This window comes from Salvelinus fontinalis, chromosome 18 (genome assembly GCF_029448725.1).
Source record: "Salvelinus fontinalis isolate EN_2023a chromosome 18, ASM2944872v1, whole genome shotgun sequence".
NCBI classification, from domain to species: Eukaryota; Metazoa; Chordata; class Actinopteri; order Salmoniformes; family Salmonidae; genus Salvelinus; species Salvelinus fontinalis.
The window spans coordinates 26792417-26810196 of record NC_074682.1 but is presented as its reverse complement, the minus strand read 5'-3'; the positions used below and the strand labels follow the sequence as shown (position 1 = coordinate 26810196).

Here is a 17780-nt window from a genome sequence, read left to right as displayed (position 1 = left end):
TGATTGAGTGTAGTCTGGCCCAGGAGTGTGAAGGTGAACGGAAAGGCTCTGGAGCAACGAACCGCCCTTGCTGTCTCTGCCTGGCCGGTTCCCCTCTCTCCACTGGGATTCTCTGCCTCTAACCCTATTACAGGGGCTGAGTCACTGGCTTACTGGTGCTCTTTCATACCGTCCCTGGGAGGGGTGCGTCACTTGAGTGGCTTGAGTTACTGACGTGATCTTCCTGTCTGGGTTGGCGCCCCCCCCTTGGTTTGTGCTGTGGTGGAGATCTTTGTTGGCTATACTCGGCCTTGTCTCAGGATTATAAGTTGGTGGTTGAAGATATCCCTCCAGTGGTGCGGGGGTTGTGCTTTGGCAAAGTGGGTGGGGTTATATCCTTCCTATTTGGCCCTGTCCGGGGGTATCTTCGGATGGGGCCACAGTGTCTCCTGACCGCTCCTGTCTCAGCCTCCAGTATTTATGCTGCAGTAGTTTGTGTCGGGGGGCTAGGGTCAGTTGGTTATACCTGGAGTACATCTCCTGTCTTATCCAGTGTCCTGTGTGAATTTAAGTATGCTTTCTCTAATTCTCTCGTTCTCTCTTTCTTTCTCTCTCTGAGAACCTGAGCCCTAGGACCATACGTCAGGACTACCGGGCATGACGACTCCCTGCTGCCCCCAGTCCGCCTGGCCTTGCTGCTATTCCAGTTTCAACGGTTCTGCCTGCGGTTACGGAACCCCTACCTGTCCCAGACCTGCTGTTTTCAACTCTTAATGATCGGCTATGAAAAGCCAACAGATTTATTCCTGATTATTATTTGACCATGCTTGTCATTTATGAACATTTTGAAAATCTTGGCTCTCTCTAATTTTCTCCTTCTCTCTTTCTTTCTCTCGGAGGACCTGAGCCCTGGGACCATACGTCGGGACTGCCGGGCGTGGTGGCTCCTTGCTGTCCCCAGTCCGCCTGGCCTTGCTGCTGTTCCGGTTTCAGCTGTTCTGCCTGCGGTTATGGAACCGCCACCTGTCCCAGACCTGTTGTTTTTCAACTCTTAATGATCGGCTATGAAAAGCCAACTGAAAATTATTCATGATTATTATTTGACCATGTTTGTCACTTATGAACATTTTTGAACATCTTCGCATAGTTCTGTTATAATCTCCACCCGGCACAGCCAGAAGAGGACTGGCCACCCCTCATAGCCTGGTTCCTCTCTAGGTTTCTTCCTAGGTTTTGGCCTTTCTAGGGAGTTTTTCCTAGCCACCGTGCTTCTACACCTGCATTCTAGCTGTTTGGGGTTTTAGGCTGGGTCTCTGTACAGCACTTCGAGATATTAGCTGATGTACGAAGGGTTATATAAAATAAACTTGATTGATTGATATAATGCACTATGACAAGGCATTTTTTGAGAAACACATCCATAAACCATTCTATCATCTATTTTATCACAGGGCACTTGTCCCACTTTTATCACAGGGCACCTGACCCACTTTTACCACAGGGCACCTGACCCACTTTTATAACATTATTCAGACCCTGATGGAATCCACCCACATACCTCACACAAAGCCACAAAACTCTCTCTCTCTCTCTCTCTCTCTCTCGATTTCTCATACACACACACGCATGTGGCCTATACTCGGCCTTGTCTCAGGATGGTAAGTTGATGGTTGAAGATATCCCTCTAGTGATGTGGGGGCTGTGCTTTGGCACAGTGGGTGGGGTTATATCCTGCCTATTTGGCCCTGTCCGGGAGTATCGTCGGACGGGGCCACAGTGTCTCCCGACCCATTCCATCTCAGCCTCCAGTATTTATGCTGCAGTAGTTTATGTGTAAGGGGGGCTAGGGTCAGTCTGTTATATCTGGAGTACTTCTCCTGTCTTATCCAGTGTCCTGTGTGAATTTAAGTATGCTCTCTCTAATTATCTTTTTCTTTCTTTCTTTCTTTCTTTCTTTCTCTCGGAGGACCTGAGCCCTAGGACCATGCCTCAGGACTACCTGGACTGATGACTCCTTGCTGTCCCCAGTCCACCTGGCCTGCGGCTATGGAACCCTGACCTGTTCACCGGACGTGCTACCTGTCCAAGACCTGCTGTTTTCAACTCTCTAGAGACAGCAGGAGCGGTAGAGATACTCTGAATGATCGGCTATGAAAAGACAACTGACATTTACTCCTGAGGTGTGTGTGTGTGTGTGTGTGTGTTGCACCCTCGACAACCACTGTGTAATTATTATTTGACCCTGCGGATCATCTATGAACATTTGAACATCTTGGCCATGTTCTGTTATAATCTCCACCCGGCACAGCCAGAAGAGGACTGGCTCATAACCTGGTTCCTCTCTAGGTTTCTTCCTAGGGTCTAGCCTTTCCAGGGAGTTTTCCTAGCCACCGTGCTTCTACACCTGCATTGCTTGCTGTTTGTGGTTTTAGGCTGGGTTTCTGTACAGCACGTTGTGATATCAGCTGATGTAAGAAGGGCTTTATAAATACATTTGATTGATTGAATGATTGATGAACTCTTGCAAACACACGCGCACACGCACACACACACACGCACACACAGAAGCCACAACCAACTGTCAGAAGACTCTGATCTAGAGAGATTAGAGATTAGAGCGGCCTTACTTCCAGGTGCGGTGCAGGGTTGAATCCACACAGGTTGCAGACCTGGGCGTGGCACTGGGTACAGGTGTTGTAGTTGGGTGGTTGAGCCGTCACGCCCACATTCAGACTGGTCTTACACAGGGGACAGCAGGCACCTTTATCCTGCTGCTGTTGCTGCTGCTGCTGGGGAGGTGCATGGGGTCCCTGTTGGGGTGCATGGGGTCCCTGTTGGGGTGCATGGGGTCCCTGTTGGGGTGCATGGGGTCCCTGTTGAGGTGCATGGAGGCCCTGTTGGGGTGCATGGGATCCCTGTTGGGGTGCATGGAGGCCCTGTTGGCCTGGATGGGGTCCTGGTGGTTTCCCTGCCCCAGCTGCAGGTTCTTGGGGTCCGACTGGTTTAGGGGCAGGTATGGGGGGATGTTGCTGCTGCTGGGGCGGGGTGGGTACCGGGTCCACTGATATGAGGGTGCTGGCCTGGTTGAGGAGGGACGCACCGAAGCCACCAAAGCCTCCAAACAGCTTTCCAAAGGTCTGCTCGGGGGCGGCGGCCGGGGGCGGGGGCTGGCGGGATGGGGAGCTCCCTGCGCTGCGGGTGTGGTCCTGGCGGAGGGGCAGGGGCTGGTGGGCGGGAAGGCCACGGAGGTCAGGCTGGGACGGGGCTTTGGCCATGCCTGGGAGAGGGATGGCTCCTGGGGGGAGACGAGCCCCACCCTGACCTTGGCCCTGGGCTGGAACTGGACCCCCTGGACCTCTCTGCTGCTGAGGGGTCTGGCCTGGGCCTGGACCAGTCTGTCTGTTAGGGCCTGATGGGGGCTGGGCTTGTGTCAGAGCCTGGTGCTGGGTTAGAGGCTGTGCCTGAGGTGGGGCTTGGGACTGGGGCTGAGGTTGGGCTTGGGACTGGGACTGGGGCTGAGGTTGGGCTTGGGACTGGGGTGGGGGCTGAGTTTGAGGTTCAGAGATGGGCTCTAGTTTGGCTTGGTGGGACGGAGAGTGGATCTGCTGCTGACTCTTGGAGCGAGGTGTCTCCATGTCCATTCCCAAAGCTCTCTGCATCTGGCAGTTCAGACAGAGCCACTCCTGGACCTATGGCAGCATTAAAGAGGAAATAAAACAAGAGTATTAACAATATACTATACATACTCCAACAACTGAATTCACTCAAATCAATTGAGCAGTGACTGACTGGTTTTACTAACAAAAATGTAATTCATTGCGATCTAAAAGGCAAAACTGATCCTAAATGAGCACTCCTACTCTGAGACGTTTCAAACATATGGCACCTGGTGTTGGCTTGCCTCACTAAGAGCATCTTGTTGGTAAACAGGAGTGATAAATGATGATATTTGCAGTTCACAGACACATGGGATAAACTGAGCTAGGGGCTCCTTCAATAAAACAAGACGGATCACCCTGATTATCCAGGCTTTACAACTCTAACTCCTTCTTTCCCTCCATATCTCTCCCCGTCTACCTCTCGATCAGTCATCATCCTCTCTCACGCTATCGTGTCTTGGTCTTACTGTCCTCCTTTCTCTCTTTGCCTTTCATGTCTTCATCCCTTTTTACCATCTCTGTCCCTGCCCCCTCTTTCTCCCATCCTATTACCCTCTATATCTCCCTCTCATCCTACTACCCTCTATATCTCCCTCTCATCCTATTACCCTCTATATCTCCCTCTCATCCTATTACCCTCTATCTCCCTCTTTATCTCCCTCTCATCCTATTACCTTCTCTCCCTCATCCTCTCCTTATCTTTCCCTCTCTTTATTTTGCTGCCGAGTGGCGCAGCGGTCTAAGGCACTACATCTCAGTGCTAGAGGCATCACTACAGACCCTGGATCGATTCCAGGCTGTATCACAACAGGCCGTGATTGGGAGTCTCATAGGGCGGCACACAATTGGCCCAGCGTTGTCCGGGTTAGGGTTTGAATGGGGTAGGCCGTCATTGAAATAAGAATTTGTTCTTAAACGACTTGCCTAGTTAAATAAAGGTTAAATAAATAAATAAATAAATATCACATCCTATATCTCTCCCCCTCTCCAGCGCTTTCTACCTCTATCTCTCACCCTATCTCAGGCAGATACTGTAAGAAGAATGGAGTGACGCCCCTTTCTCCCCTCTCCCCCTATCTCAGGCAAATACTGTAAGAGGGTGAGTGAGAGTTAGAGTGAGAGTCAGAGTGAGAGTGGTGGCCTGGCCCATAGACCTGGTTGATAATTGACAGCTGCTGCCACAAACACACACACACAGCCACCGTTAGTGTAATGGCTAATACATAACAGAACGAATGCCATTAGGAGAGGATGGAAGGGGAACAGGGGAACAGGGGACATGGAGGGTGTGGTCTTCACCTCTGACTAACCTTTGGAACTAAGTGACACAGGACCAAGTGGCCCTAGGTAGTTTCACTCACCAACCATACTTATACTGTACAGTATACTGTTTACAGCCACACAGACACACACACACACACACACAACCCCAACACTCTCTGGGTTGGGAAAGAAAGGTGTAGTCATCCCAGACATTCTTGTTTCATTTCATCAACAAAACACGAGTTGAGAGGACATCATTTTCAGGCTACATCTTTAATTTCATGTCCGTTTATGGTCTGTGGCAGTAATTGCAACTGAATGTGTCCGTCCTTACTTCATTAAGTTTCTCATTTGTACTGAGACGTAATGAATCTTGTCTAACTTGTTTTGTTTTTCCTCCATCTAGCCAGTCTGTACCAGCCACTATTGATCACTGCTCACAAATATGATTGTTATTATTTTCCTGCGTGTTATTACTCTGAAAACAGTCAAAACACAGAAAGTATTCAGACCCCTTGACTTTTCCCACATTTTGTTACATTACAACCATTTTAAAATTGATAAATATTTGTTATTTCTCAGAAATCTACACACAATATCCCATAATGAGAAGCAAAAAACAGAAATACCTTAATTACAGAAGTATTCAGACCCTTCGCTATGAGACTCGAAATTGATCTCAGGTGCATTCTGTTTCCGTTGATCATCCTTGAGATGTTTCTACAACTTAGAGTCCGCCTGTGGTAAATTCAACTGATTGGACATGATTTGGAAAGGCACACACCTGTCTATATAAAGGTCCCACAGTTGACAGAGCAAAAACCAAGCCATGAGGTTGAAGGAATTGTCCGTTGAGCTCTGAGACAGGATTGTGTCAAGGCACAGATTTGGAAAAGGGTACCAAAAAATGTCTTCAGCATTTAAGATCCCCAAGAACACAATGGCCTCCATCACGCTTAAATTGAAGACGTTTGAACCACCAAGACTCTTCCTAGAGCTGGCTGCCCGGCCAAACTGAACAGTCGGGGGACCCAGAGAGCAATCTCTCTGTCACGATCGTGTGGCGGATTAACGGACCAAAATGCAGCTTTTGGAAAATAAGCCATCTTCTTTTATTATACAACACGAAGATGAACACGAACAAAACACTTTAACAAAACAACAAAACGACCGTGAAGCTACAAACGTTGTGCACTTACACACACTGGCTACAAACGTTCTTACATAGACAATTACCCACCACCAATGAGAGCCTATGGCTACCCTAAATAAGGCTCCCAATCAGAGACAACCGAAATCAGCTGTCTCTAATTGGGAACTCATTCAGGTAACCATAGACTCTCCTAGACAACTAAACATACATAGACAATACTAGAAACCTGTACTCCACACAAACCCATATACTATACACAACCCCTTTACCATAAACAACACCCAAAACCAACAAAACAAAAACATTCCCCATGTCACACCCTGACCTAACTAAAATAATAAAGAAAACAAAGAATAATAAGGCCAGGGCGTGACATAACCCCCCCCCTTGAGGCGCGAACTCCGGGCGCACCATACACAGTCTAGGGGAGGGTCTGGGTGGGCTCCCCTCCACGGTGGCGGCTCCGGCTCTGGTCGTAGTCCCCACGTCACCACAGTACCTAACCACCTCCTAGGCTTCCTCCAAACGACCCCCCTCCACATTAACCCCATTGCATTAAGGGGGAGTTCCGGACTAAGGGACAGCTCCGGACTAAGGACCAGTACCAGGGTAAGGGGCAGTACCAGGGTCAGGGGCAGTACCAGGATAAGGGGCAGTACCAGGGTAAGGGGCAGCACCAGGGTAAGGGGCAGCACCAGGGTAAGGGGCAGCACCAGGGGAAGGGGCAGCTCCAGGGTAAGGGGCAGCTCCGGACTGAGGAATGGCAGCTCCGGACTGAGGGACTGCAGCTCCGGACTGAGGGACTGCAGCTCCGGACTGAGGGACGGCCCATGGCTGGCTGACAGATCTGGCTGCTCATGGCTGAGCTCTGGCAGATCCTGTCTGGTTGGCGGCTCTGGCAGATCCTGTCTGGTTGGCGGCTCTAGCGGCTCCTGTCTGGCTGGCGGCTCTAGCGGCTCCTGTCTGGCTGGCGGCTCTAGCGGCTCCTGTCTGGCGGACGGCTCTAGCGGCTCCTGTCTGGCGGACGGCTCAGTGGGCTCATGGCAGACGGGCGGCTTTGCAGGCTCATGGCAGACGGGCGGCTTTGCAGGCTCATGGCAGACGGATGGCTCAGATGGCGCTGGGGAGACGGATGGCTCAGATGGCGCTGGGGAGACGGATGGCTCAGATGGCGCTGGGGAGACGGATGGCTCAGATGGCGCTGGGGAGACGAGCAGTTCAGTCAATGCTGTGCAGACGGCAGATTCCTGCCGGCTGAGGCACACTGTAGGCCTGGTGCGTGGTGCCGGGACTGGTGGCACCGGGCTGGGGACACGCATCTCAGGGCTAGTGCGGGGAGCAGCAACAGGACGCACAGGACTCTGGGGACACACAGGAGGCTTGGTGCGTGGTTTAGACACTGGTGGTAAAGGGCTGGAGACACGCACCATATAGCTAGTGCGTGGAGGAGGCACTGGTGGTACTGGGTTGGGGCGGGGAGGTGGCGCCGGAAATACCGGACCGTGCAGGCGTACTGGCTCCCTTGAACGCCGAGCCTGCCCAACCTTACCTGGTTCTATGCTCCCCGTCGCCTGACCAGTGCGGGGAGGTGGAATAACCCGCACCGGCCTATGTAGGCGAACCGGGGACACCATGCGTAAGGCTGGTGCCATGTACACCGGCCCGAGGAGACGCACTGGTGACCAGATGCGTTGGGCCGGCTTCATGACATATGGCTCAACGCTCAGTCTAGCCCGGCCGATACGTGGAGCTGCAATGTACCGAACCGGGCTATGCACGCGTACAGGAGACACCGTGCGCTCTACTGCGTAACACGGTGTCTGCCCGTACTCCCGCTCTCCACGGTAAGTACAGGGAGTAGGCGCAGGTTTCCTACCTGACTTCGCCACCCTCCCTTTAAGGCCCCCCCCAAGAAATTTTTGGGGTGTACTCACGGGTCTCCAGCCTTGTCTCCGTGCTGCCTCCTCATATCGCCTCCTCTCGGCTTTCGCTGCCTCCAGCTCTTCACGAGGGAGGCGATATTCTCCAGGTTGTGCCCATGGATCTTCTTCCAATTCCTCCTCCCAACTCCAGAGATCCTGTGTAGGTATGTCCTGTTGCCGCCTTCCATGCCGCTTGGTCCTATGGTGGGTAATTCTGTCACGATCGTGTGGCGGATTAACGGACCAAAATGCAGCTTTTGGAAAATAAGCCATCTTCTTTTATTATACAACACGAAGATGAACACGAACAAAACACTTTAACAAAACAACAGTGAAGCTACAAACGTTGTGCACTTACACACACTGGCTACAAACGTTCTTACATAGACAATTACCCACCACCAATGAGAGCCTATGGCTACCCTAAATAAGGCTCCCAATCAGAGACAACCGAAATCAGCTGTCTCTAATTGGGAACTCATTCAGGTAACCATAGACTCTCCTAGACAACTAAACATACATAGACAATACTAGAAACCTGTACTCCACACAAACCCATATACTATACACAACCCCTTTACCATAAACAACACCCAAAACCAACAAAACAAAAACATTCCCCATGTCACACCCTGACCTAACTAAAATAATAAAGAAAACAAAGAATAATAAGGCCAGGGCGTGACACTCTCTCTCTCTCACTCTCTCTCGCTCTGTCACTGATAGAGCTCTAGAGTTCATCTTTGGAGATGGGAGAACCTTCCAGAAGGACAACAATCTCTGCAGCACTCCACCAATCAGGCCTTTATGGTAGAGTGGCCAGACGGAAGCCACTCCTCAGTAAAAGGCCCTGCTCAATAGTAGTGCAATATACTGTATTTATTCCCTATTTAGTGCAATACTTTGACCAGGGCCATTTGAGCTCTGGTCAAAAGCAGTGCACAATATTGGAAATAGGGTGCCATTTGGGATGTAGTTGAGATCTTGTATTGTTGCCATAAGCCCTGCTGGACCATAGTAATGGAGAGGGCTGGAGGGAGAAGGAGGCTGTTACACATATTATTGAGGAGTGCATATTTAACACAAGGCCTTTGTTTACATTTTGTCAAATGATCAATGAGAACAAGTCTGTGTGTTTCTGTGTCAGTCAGTCAGTCAGTCAGTCAGTCAGTCAGTCAGTCAGTCACTCTGACAGTCTATCAGTGTGTGTGTGCATATGTGCGTGTGTGTGCCTGCACGTGCATGTGTTCGTATCAATCATTCAGTCACAGCAGTATCCCATACCCTGTCTTTAGTCCCCTGTAGTTTCTCTGAGCTGGGAGTGACGAAGCCAGAGTTTGAACTTTCAATCAACCAGAAGGGAAGAGTAGGAGGCGGGGTTACACCCCTGGTACACTGGGCATGCTCAGAACAACCGTGGGCTGCAGGGAAAATATATCTAGAAAGAACCAAGGCAGGGCCTTGATCAAATCAAGTCTTTATCATCAGGCCCAGATAGCAATCTCTCTCTCTCTCTCTTTCACACGCTCTCTCACTCACTCACTCAGCATCGCTTCAGACAATCATGTTAACCCTTATGAAATCTGATCTTTCACAGAGAGCCAGCACTTATTTACCAATCTCTCTCTGTTTCTGATATTGGTAATATTTTCAAAATACGAAATACTTTTCTATACCATTCTTATAGCGGTTCACCATTTTGTTGCCCCCTTTCCCCCTGCATTGGTGTCAGAAGTCTGGTTGCATTATCATGTGATAAGAGTGTCTGATAAATTAACTAAATATAAATGTGTATGTAAAAATGGACAATTGAAAAGTCTGCTGAGTATTGTCAGTTTTGTCTAGAAGGGATACAGCTTTTGTCAAAATTGACTTTTCATAGCAGGTTAGGAGAATTCATGTATAAAGTTAGGAAAATTAGGTTAAGCTGTACCCCATCTAGACATGACCCCGAAAATACATGTATTTTAATTCAATACATTTCAAAATACAATAATTTTGTAGTTGATTTTGATACATTGATCTTTATGGCATTTTGCAATGTTTGCCCATCCCTGTGTGTGTGTGTGTGTGTGTGTGTGTGTGTGTGTGTGTGTGTGTGTGTGTGTGTGTGTGTGTGTGTTAGATCCTGCCCCCTGTCACCTCCTGCCATTGATTGAAACACAAATTACACAGCAGCGCTTCAGGCATCGCTGCTTTATGGAAAGAGAGAGAAAGCATACGCGTGTGTGCATGTACATATGAAACAGAATCTTTTAGCAGTGAGGAAGCCTGCAGAGAGCTGCATCTAGAAAAATCTATTACTGGGATAGACCACAGCACTCCCACATATCATACTAAAACACACACTGACTAAATGCCATGTGTCAAAGGTCCAAAGCAGACATTTTTATCTCAATAACAAATCATTTCTGGGTAACAATTAAATACCTTACTGTGATTGTTTAAAATTAAAATGGTACAAAATAGCAAAGAGCAATGTATCAAGCAAGAATGTAGCTAAGACTGTCTGTCACACCCTGGCCTTAGTTATCTTTGTTTTCATTATTATTTTAGTTAGGTCAGGGTGTGACATGGGGAAGTTTGTGTGTTTTTGTATTGTCTAGGGTGTTGTATGTTTTAGGGGGTTTAGTAGAGTAGATGGTTTAGTGTTCAGTGTAGGTATCTAGGAAAGTCTATGGTTGCCTGAATTGGGTCTCAATTAGAGACAGCTGGTTATTGTTGTCTCTGATTGGGAGCCATATTTAAGGCAACCATAGGCTTTAGCTGTTTTGTGGGGAATTGTCTATGTTGAACGTAAGTAGTTTGTGTGTGCACTTGCGTTTGTAGCTTCATGGTCGTTTGTTGTTTTGGTTAGTTTGTGTATAGTGTTTGTTTCGTGTTTTTTACCTCTCTTACAAAAATAAAGAGATGTATTTTGCATACGCTGCGCCTTGGTCCACTGTCATTCAAGAAGACGACTGTGACACTGTCTGGGAGTGGTCTGAGTGGGGAGGGGGAACTGAAAACTAGCTGTTATTGGCAGAGAGGTTTAACTCTTTGTTATTGTCTTTTAAATTATTTACCATCTGGTGATGTCAAAAGGCAGTCCAAAACTCCATCCCTCCAAAACAGGTGGAAATTTCAGGCAGTATTTTCAAACAGCTCTTACAATAAAAGGGCATTTTCATAATTTTCACGGTATTATTCCAACCTGACACTGTGGAAATAAATATAAAACACAGGAAATCACATTTTTGACTGCACTGGGCTTTTAATAAAGTCTAATCAGGATCTATCTTTTGCTGGCTGCCATGTCAGTCTAATGCTAGACATAATCTGCCAGCCACACTCTCTTATAAATAGACAGATACACTGGCTACATCTAAAATGGCACCATATTTCCTACATAGTGCTCTACTTTTGTCCAGAGCCTATAGTGCAAAACCTTTGATGGATCCTTGGACCAGATATATAAAAGCACGCAGACAAACACACTGGCCGTGTCTGAAATGGCACCCTATTCCCTACATAGACTACTTTTTTTACCAGAGTAGTTCACTACATACAGTTGAAGTCGGAAGTTTACATACATTTAGGTTGGAGTCATTAAAACTTGTTTTTCAACCACTCCACAAATTTCTTGTTAACAAACTATAGTTTTGGCAAGTCGGTTAGGACATCTACTTTGTGCATGATACAAGTCATTTTTCCAACAATTGTTTAATGACAGATTATTTCACTGTATCACAATTCCAGTGGGTCAGAAGTTTACACTAAGTTGACTGTGCCTTTAAACAGCTTGGAAAATTCCAGAAAATGATGTCATGGCTTTAGAAGCCTCTGATAGGCTAATTGACACCATTTGAGTCAATTGGAGGTGTACCTGTGGATGTATTTCAAGGCCTACTTCAAACTCAGTGCCTCTTTGCTTGACATCATGGGAAAATCAAAAGAAATCAACCAAGACCTCCACAAGTCTGTTTCATCTTTGGGAGCAATTTCAAAATGCCTGAAGGTACCACGTTCATCTGTACAAACAATAGTATGCAAGTATAAACACCATGGGATCATGCAGCCGTCAAGGACCTTGTGAAGATGCTGGAGGAAGCAGGTACAAAAGTATCTATATCCACAGTAAAACGAGTCCTATACCGACATAACCTGAAAGGCCGCTCAGCAAGGAAGAATCCACTGCTCCAAAACCGCCATTAAAAAAGTCAGACTACGGTTTGCAACTTCACATGAGGACAAAGATCGTACTTTTTGGAGAAATGTCCTCTGATCTGATGAAACAAAAATAGAACTGTTTGGCCATAATGACCATCGTTATATTTGGAGGAAAAAGGGGAAGGCTTGCAAGCTGAAGAACACCATCCCAACCGTGAAGAACGGGAGTGGCAGCATCATGTTGTTGGAGTGCTTTGCTGCAGGACGGACTGGTAACCTTCACAAAATAGATGGCTTCATGAGGGAGGAAAATTATGTGGATATATTGAAGCAACATCTCAAGACATCAGTCAGGAAGTTAAAGCTTGGTCGCAAATGGGTCTTCCAAATGGACAATGACCCCAAGCATACTTCCAAAGTTGTGGCAAAATGACTTAAGGACAATAAAGTCAAGGTATTGGAGTGGCCATCACAAAGCCTGTACTCAATCCCATAGAAAATGTGTGGGCAGAACTGAAAAAGTGTGTGCGAGCAAGGAGGCCTACAAACCTGATTCAGTTACACCAGCTCTGTCAGGAGGAATGGGCCAAAATTCACCCAACTTATTGTGGGAAGCTTGTGGAAGGCTACCAGAAATGTTTGACCCAAGTTAAACAATTTAAAGGCAATGCTACCAAGTACTAATTGAGTGTATGTACACTTCTGACCCACTGGGAATGTGATGAAATAAATAAAAGCTGAAATAAATTATTCTCTACTATTATTCTGACATTTCACATTCTTAAAATGAAGTGGTGATCCTAACTGACCTAAAACAGGGAATTTTTACTTGAATGTCAGGAATTGTGAAAAATGTCAGGAATTGTGAAAAACTGAGTTAAAATGTATTTGGCTAAGGTATATGTAAACTTCCGACTTCAACTGTAGGTAATAGGGTGACATTATGGACGCCGCTGCCAGACACAGTGCTACTGTGAGGAACGTTTGAGCAGACAGAGACAGAGACAGACATAGCCGTAAACAGATGGAGAAGCCATGCCCTGCAGACCAGTCTTCTGCAGTGTCACCAAGCTGCAGCAGGCTAGGCTACATGGAGCTGCTGAGGACAGCAGTTTAGGGAGAAAGGATGATTTCAACTGCAGTGGTTTATTAACTAGCACAAAACAGGGCCCAGTGACATCAAAAGGCCTTTGTATCCCACACACACACAAATGAAAAACACACACAAACACACATACACAAACACACACTTTCTCCAAAGGCATTTGCCTCATTACTAAATGTTGCTAGGCTGGCATTAAAGTTATCTAAAGCAGAAACCTTCAGCGGTTAGAAGAAATGTGATCATACACATCCTAAAGGTGATTAGTGGAAACCTCTTGGTGTTGTGAAAACCACATCTCAATGTTGTGCTGCATTAAATGACAGGCCTTTATAATAAAAGCATTACATGCATAATCACGTATGCGGTCACTTTTGATAATGGTGTTTTCCCGCTAATGGAACATTTGTGCATATAGCCTACTGCCGTGTGCGCATTGCTACGCTTATAATGTGAAGAAATTGCTTAATAGTTTATCAACATTTTAAACTAAACGTTCTGATCTGTTGCGTCAGCCTCATTGCGTAAACTTTTTTCTGATGCTAGTGGTTGTTTTAATTTGGGATCTATCGCATCCCACAACTGTCCCAGACTATGTTTGGAATATTTATTTCTCACACAGAATAGGTCAACTTTTGTAATATGTTGTCATGCCCTGACCATAATTTGCTGTGTATGTTTCTATGTTTTGTTTGGTCAGGGTGTGATCTGAGTGGGCATTCTATGTTGTTTGTCTAGTTTGTCTATTTCTATGTGTTTGGCCTGATATGGTTCTCAATCAGAGGCAGGTGTTTGTCGTTGTCTCTGATTGGGAGTCATATTTAGGTAGCCTGTTTTGTATTGTGGGTTGTGGGTGATTGTTCCTGTTTGTGTGTTCGTGTTAACTATATGGGACTGTTTCGTCTTCGTTCATTTGTCGGTTTATTGTTTTTGTTGGTTGTTTCAAGTATCCTTATTAAAATGGATACTTATCACGCTGCATCTTGGTCCTCCTCTCTTTCGCCCGACGAAGACCGTTACAGAATCACCCACCACCAAAGGACCAAGCAGCGTGGTAACGGGCAGCAGCAGCAGCGATTGCAGGACTCCTGGACCTGGAAGGAAAATCTGGACGGCAAGGGACCCTGGGCACAAGCTAGAGAATATCGCCGCCCCAAGGCTGAGCTGGAGGCAGCGAAAGCGGAGAGGTGGCGGTATGAGGAAGCAGCACGAAAGCGCGGAAGGAAGCCCGAGAGGCAGCCCCAAAAATTTCTTGGGGGGTGGCACACGATGAGCCAACTCCCCGTGCTTACTGTGGAGAGAGATGGTCTAGGCAGGCACCGTGTTATGCAGAGATACGCACGGTGTCTCCAGTACGTGTGCATAGCCCGGTGCGGTACATAGCAGCGCCTCGTATCGGCCGGGCTAGAGTGGGCATCGAGCCAGGTGCCATGAAGCCGGCTCTACGCATCTGGTCTCCAGTGCGTCTCCTCGGGCCGGTGTACATGGCACCAGCCCTACGCGTGGTGTCTCCAGACGTGTGCATAGCCCAGTGCAGCCTATTCCACCTCGCCGCACTGGCAAGACTACGGTGAGCATTCAGCCAGGTAGGGTTGGACAGGCTCGGTGCTCGAGACCTGTAGTGCGCCTCCACGTTCCGGTCTATCCGGTGCCTTCTCCACGCACCAGCTCTCCTGTGGCAGCCCCACGAACCAGCCCTCCGTGGCGGTACCACGTATCAGGCCTCCAGTTCCTGCTCCCCGCACTCGCCCAGAGGTTCGTATTCCCAGTCCGGTACCACTAGTTCCGGCACGACGCACCAGGCCTACAGTGCACCCCGTCTGTCCTGAGCCGCCTGAGCCGCCCGTCTGTCCTGAGCCGCCTGAGCCGTCCGTCTGTCCGGAGCCGCCCTTCAGTCCGGAGGCGCCTGAGCCGCCCTTCAGTCCGGAGGCGCCTGAGCCGCCCTTCAGTCCGGAGGCGCCTGAGCCGCCCTTCAGTCCGGAGGCGCCTGAGCCGCCCTTCAGTCCGGAGGCGCCTGAGCCGCCCTTCAGTCCGGAGGCGCCTGAGCCGCCCTTCAGTCCGGAGGCGCCTGAGCCGCCTGAGCTGTCCCTTCAGTCCGGAGCTGTCACGCCCTGACCATAGTTTGCTGTGTATGTTTCTATGTTTTGTTTGGTCAGGGTGTGATCTGAGTGGGCATTCTATGTTGTTTGTCTAGTTTGTCTATTTCTATGTGTTTGGCCTGATATGGTTCTCAATCAGAGGCAGGTGTTTGTCGTTGTCTCTGATTGGGAGCCATATTTAGGTATCCTGTTTTGTATTGTGGGTTGTGGGTGATTGTTCCTGTTTGTGTGTTCGTGTTAACTATATGGGACTGTTTCGTCTTCGTTCATTTGTCGGTTTATTGTTTTTGTTTGTTGTTTCAAGTAACCTTATTGAAATGGATACTTACCACGCTGCATCTTGGTCCTCCTCTCTTTCGCCCGACAAAGACCATTACATATGTATATATTTTTAATTTAGCCTTTATTTTACTAGGAAAGTCAGTTTAGATCAAATTCTTATTTACAATGACGAGGGAACAGTGGGTTAACTGCCTTGTTCAGGGGCAGAATGACAGATTTTTACCTTGTCAGCTCGGGGGTTCGATCCAGCAACCTTTCGGTTACTGGCCCAATGCTCTAACATGGATAGTAGATTAACATAGGCTAGTGCTTTTGCTGTTTGTTAGGCCTAATCATCTTGTTGGCTGATAAAGTAAACGTGGACAGTTCTTACAATATCTTCAATATGCACCTCGGAATTGGATAAGGATGTGCAGTTCCATCCCCGATGTGTCTGTCTTCACTTGTAGCCTGTGAGAAAGACCCAATAACATGGAGAGCCATGTGAGTGAGAGATGCTTCGGGGAATGCAGCAATCAGGGAGAAGCGAATTCTAATTATTATATTCGGCCACTTGCCGCAAAAGGCATGGATTTTTTTAGGGGGCATTACGGCCACACAAAGGGGCTGTCGCCGGGAAATTTGAGGCATTATCAAGTGCTTGTCAAATTGTGAAGGAGAGACTGATGAAGTGTGTACAGCCTGCGCAAAAAACAAAGCAGAGTTCATGCCTTTCATGTGACTTTTTAAAATCATAATTAGAGTTGAATCATGTAGCCTTACAATATATTAAAATCAAAACATATAGCCCAACGTTTGTAGAACAACTAAAGTTACATTATTAACTCTAAATTAGGAGTGACTATTTATTTGTTAATTAAGGATCAGACCCTTTTTTTCTAACCTAAAATGACAAACCCAAATCTAACTGCCTGTAGCTCAGGACCTGAAGCAAGGATATGCATATTCTTGATACCATTTGAAAGAAAACATGTTGAAGTTTGTGGAAATGTGAAAGTAATGTAGGAGAATAACACATTAGATCTGGTAAAAGATCATCATCTTTGAAATGGTAGAGAAAGGTCAGAATGTACTATTCCAGGTTAGGCACAATTTTGATTTTGGCCATTATTCATTTTTTTCTTTTTTTATTTCACCTTTATTTAACCAGGTAGGCTAGTTGAGAACAAGTTCTCATTTGCAACTGCGACCTGGCCAAGATAAAGCATAGCAATTTGACACATACAACAACACAGAGTTACACATGGAATAAACAAAGCATAGAGTCAATAATACAGTAGAAAAATAAGTCTATATACAATGTGAGCAAATGAGGTGAGATAAGGGAGGTAAAAGGCAAAAAAAAAGGCCATGGTGGCGAGGTAAATACAATATAGCAAGTAAAACACTGGAAAGGTAGATTTGCAGTGGAAGAATGTGCAAAGTAGAAACAGAAATAATTGGGTGCAAAGGAGCAAAATAAATAAATAAATACAGTAGGGTAAGAGGTAGTTGTTTGGGCTAAATTATAGATGGGCTATGTACAGGTGCAGTAATCTGTGAGCTGCTCTGACAGCTGGTGCTTAAAGCTAGTGAGGGAGATAAGTGTTTCCAGCTTCAGAGATTTTTGCAGTTCGTTCCAGTCATTGGCAGCAGAGAACTGGAAGGAAAGACGACCAAAGGAGGAATTGGCTTTGGGGGTGACCCGGGAGATATACCTGCTGGAGCACGTGCCACGAGTGGGTGCTGCTTTGGTGACTAGCGAGCTAAGATAAGGCGGGGCTTTACCTAGCACTGACTTGTAGATAACCTGTAGCCAGTGGGTTTGGCGACGAGTATGAAGCGAGGGCCAACCAACGAGAGCGTACAGGTCGCAATGGTGGGTAGTGTATGGGGCTTTGGTGACAAAACGGTACTGTGATAGACTGCATCCAGTTTGTTGAGTAGAGTGTTGGAGGCTATTTTATAGATGAGATCACCGAAGTCGAGGATCGGTAGGATGGTCAGTTTTACGAGGGGATGTTTGGCAGCATGAGTGAAGGATGTTTTGTTGCGATATAGGAAGCCAATTCTAGATTTAATTTTGGATTGGAGATGCTTTATGTGAGTCTGGAAGGAGAGTTTACAGTCTAACCAGACACCTAGGTATTTGTAGTTGTCCACGTATTCTAAGTCAGAGCCATCCAGAGTAGT

At 47.2% G+C, this 17780-nt stretch overlaps 1 protein-coding gene across 2 annotated transcripts in view; it reads right to left on the bottom strand.

Moving 5' to 3' along the window:
- The window catches only part of LOC129815232 (protein bassoon-like), a 172731-nt gene that overhangs the window by 118571 nt on the left and 36380 nt on the right, over positions 1-17780 (bottom strand). For both annotated transcript variants that reach the window (XM_055868821.1, XM_055868822.1), the window contains exon 3: positions 2607-3668. In XM_055868821.1, the coding sequence (XP_055724796.1) occupies positions 2607-3668 (1062 nt within the window). The remainder of the gene's footprint in view (positions 1-2606; positions 3669-17780) is intronic.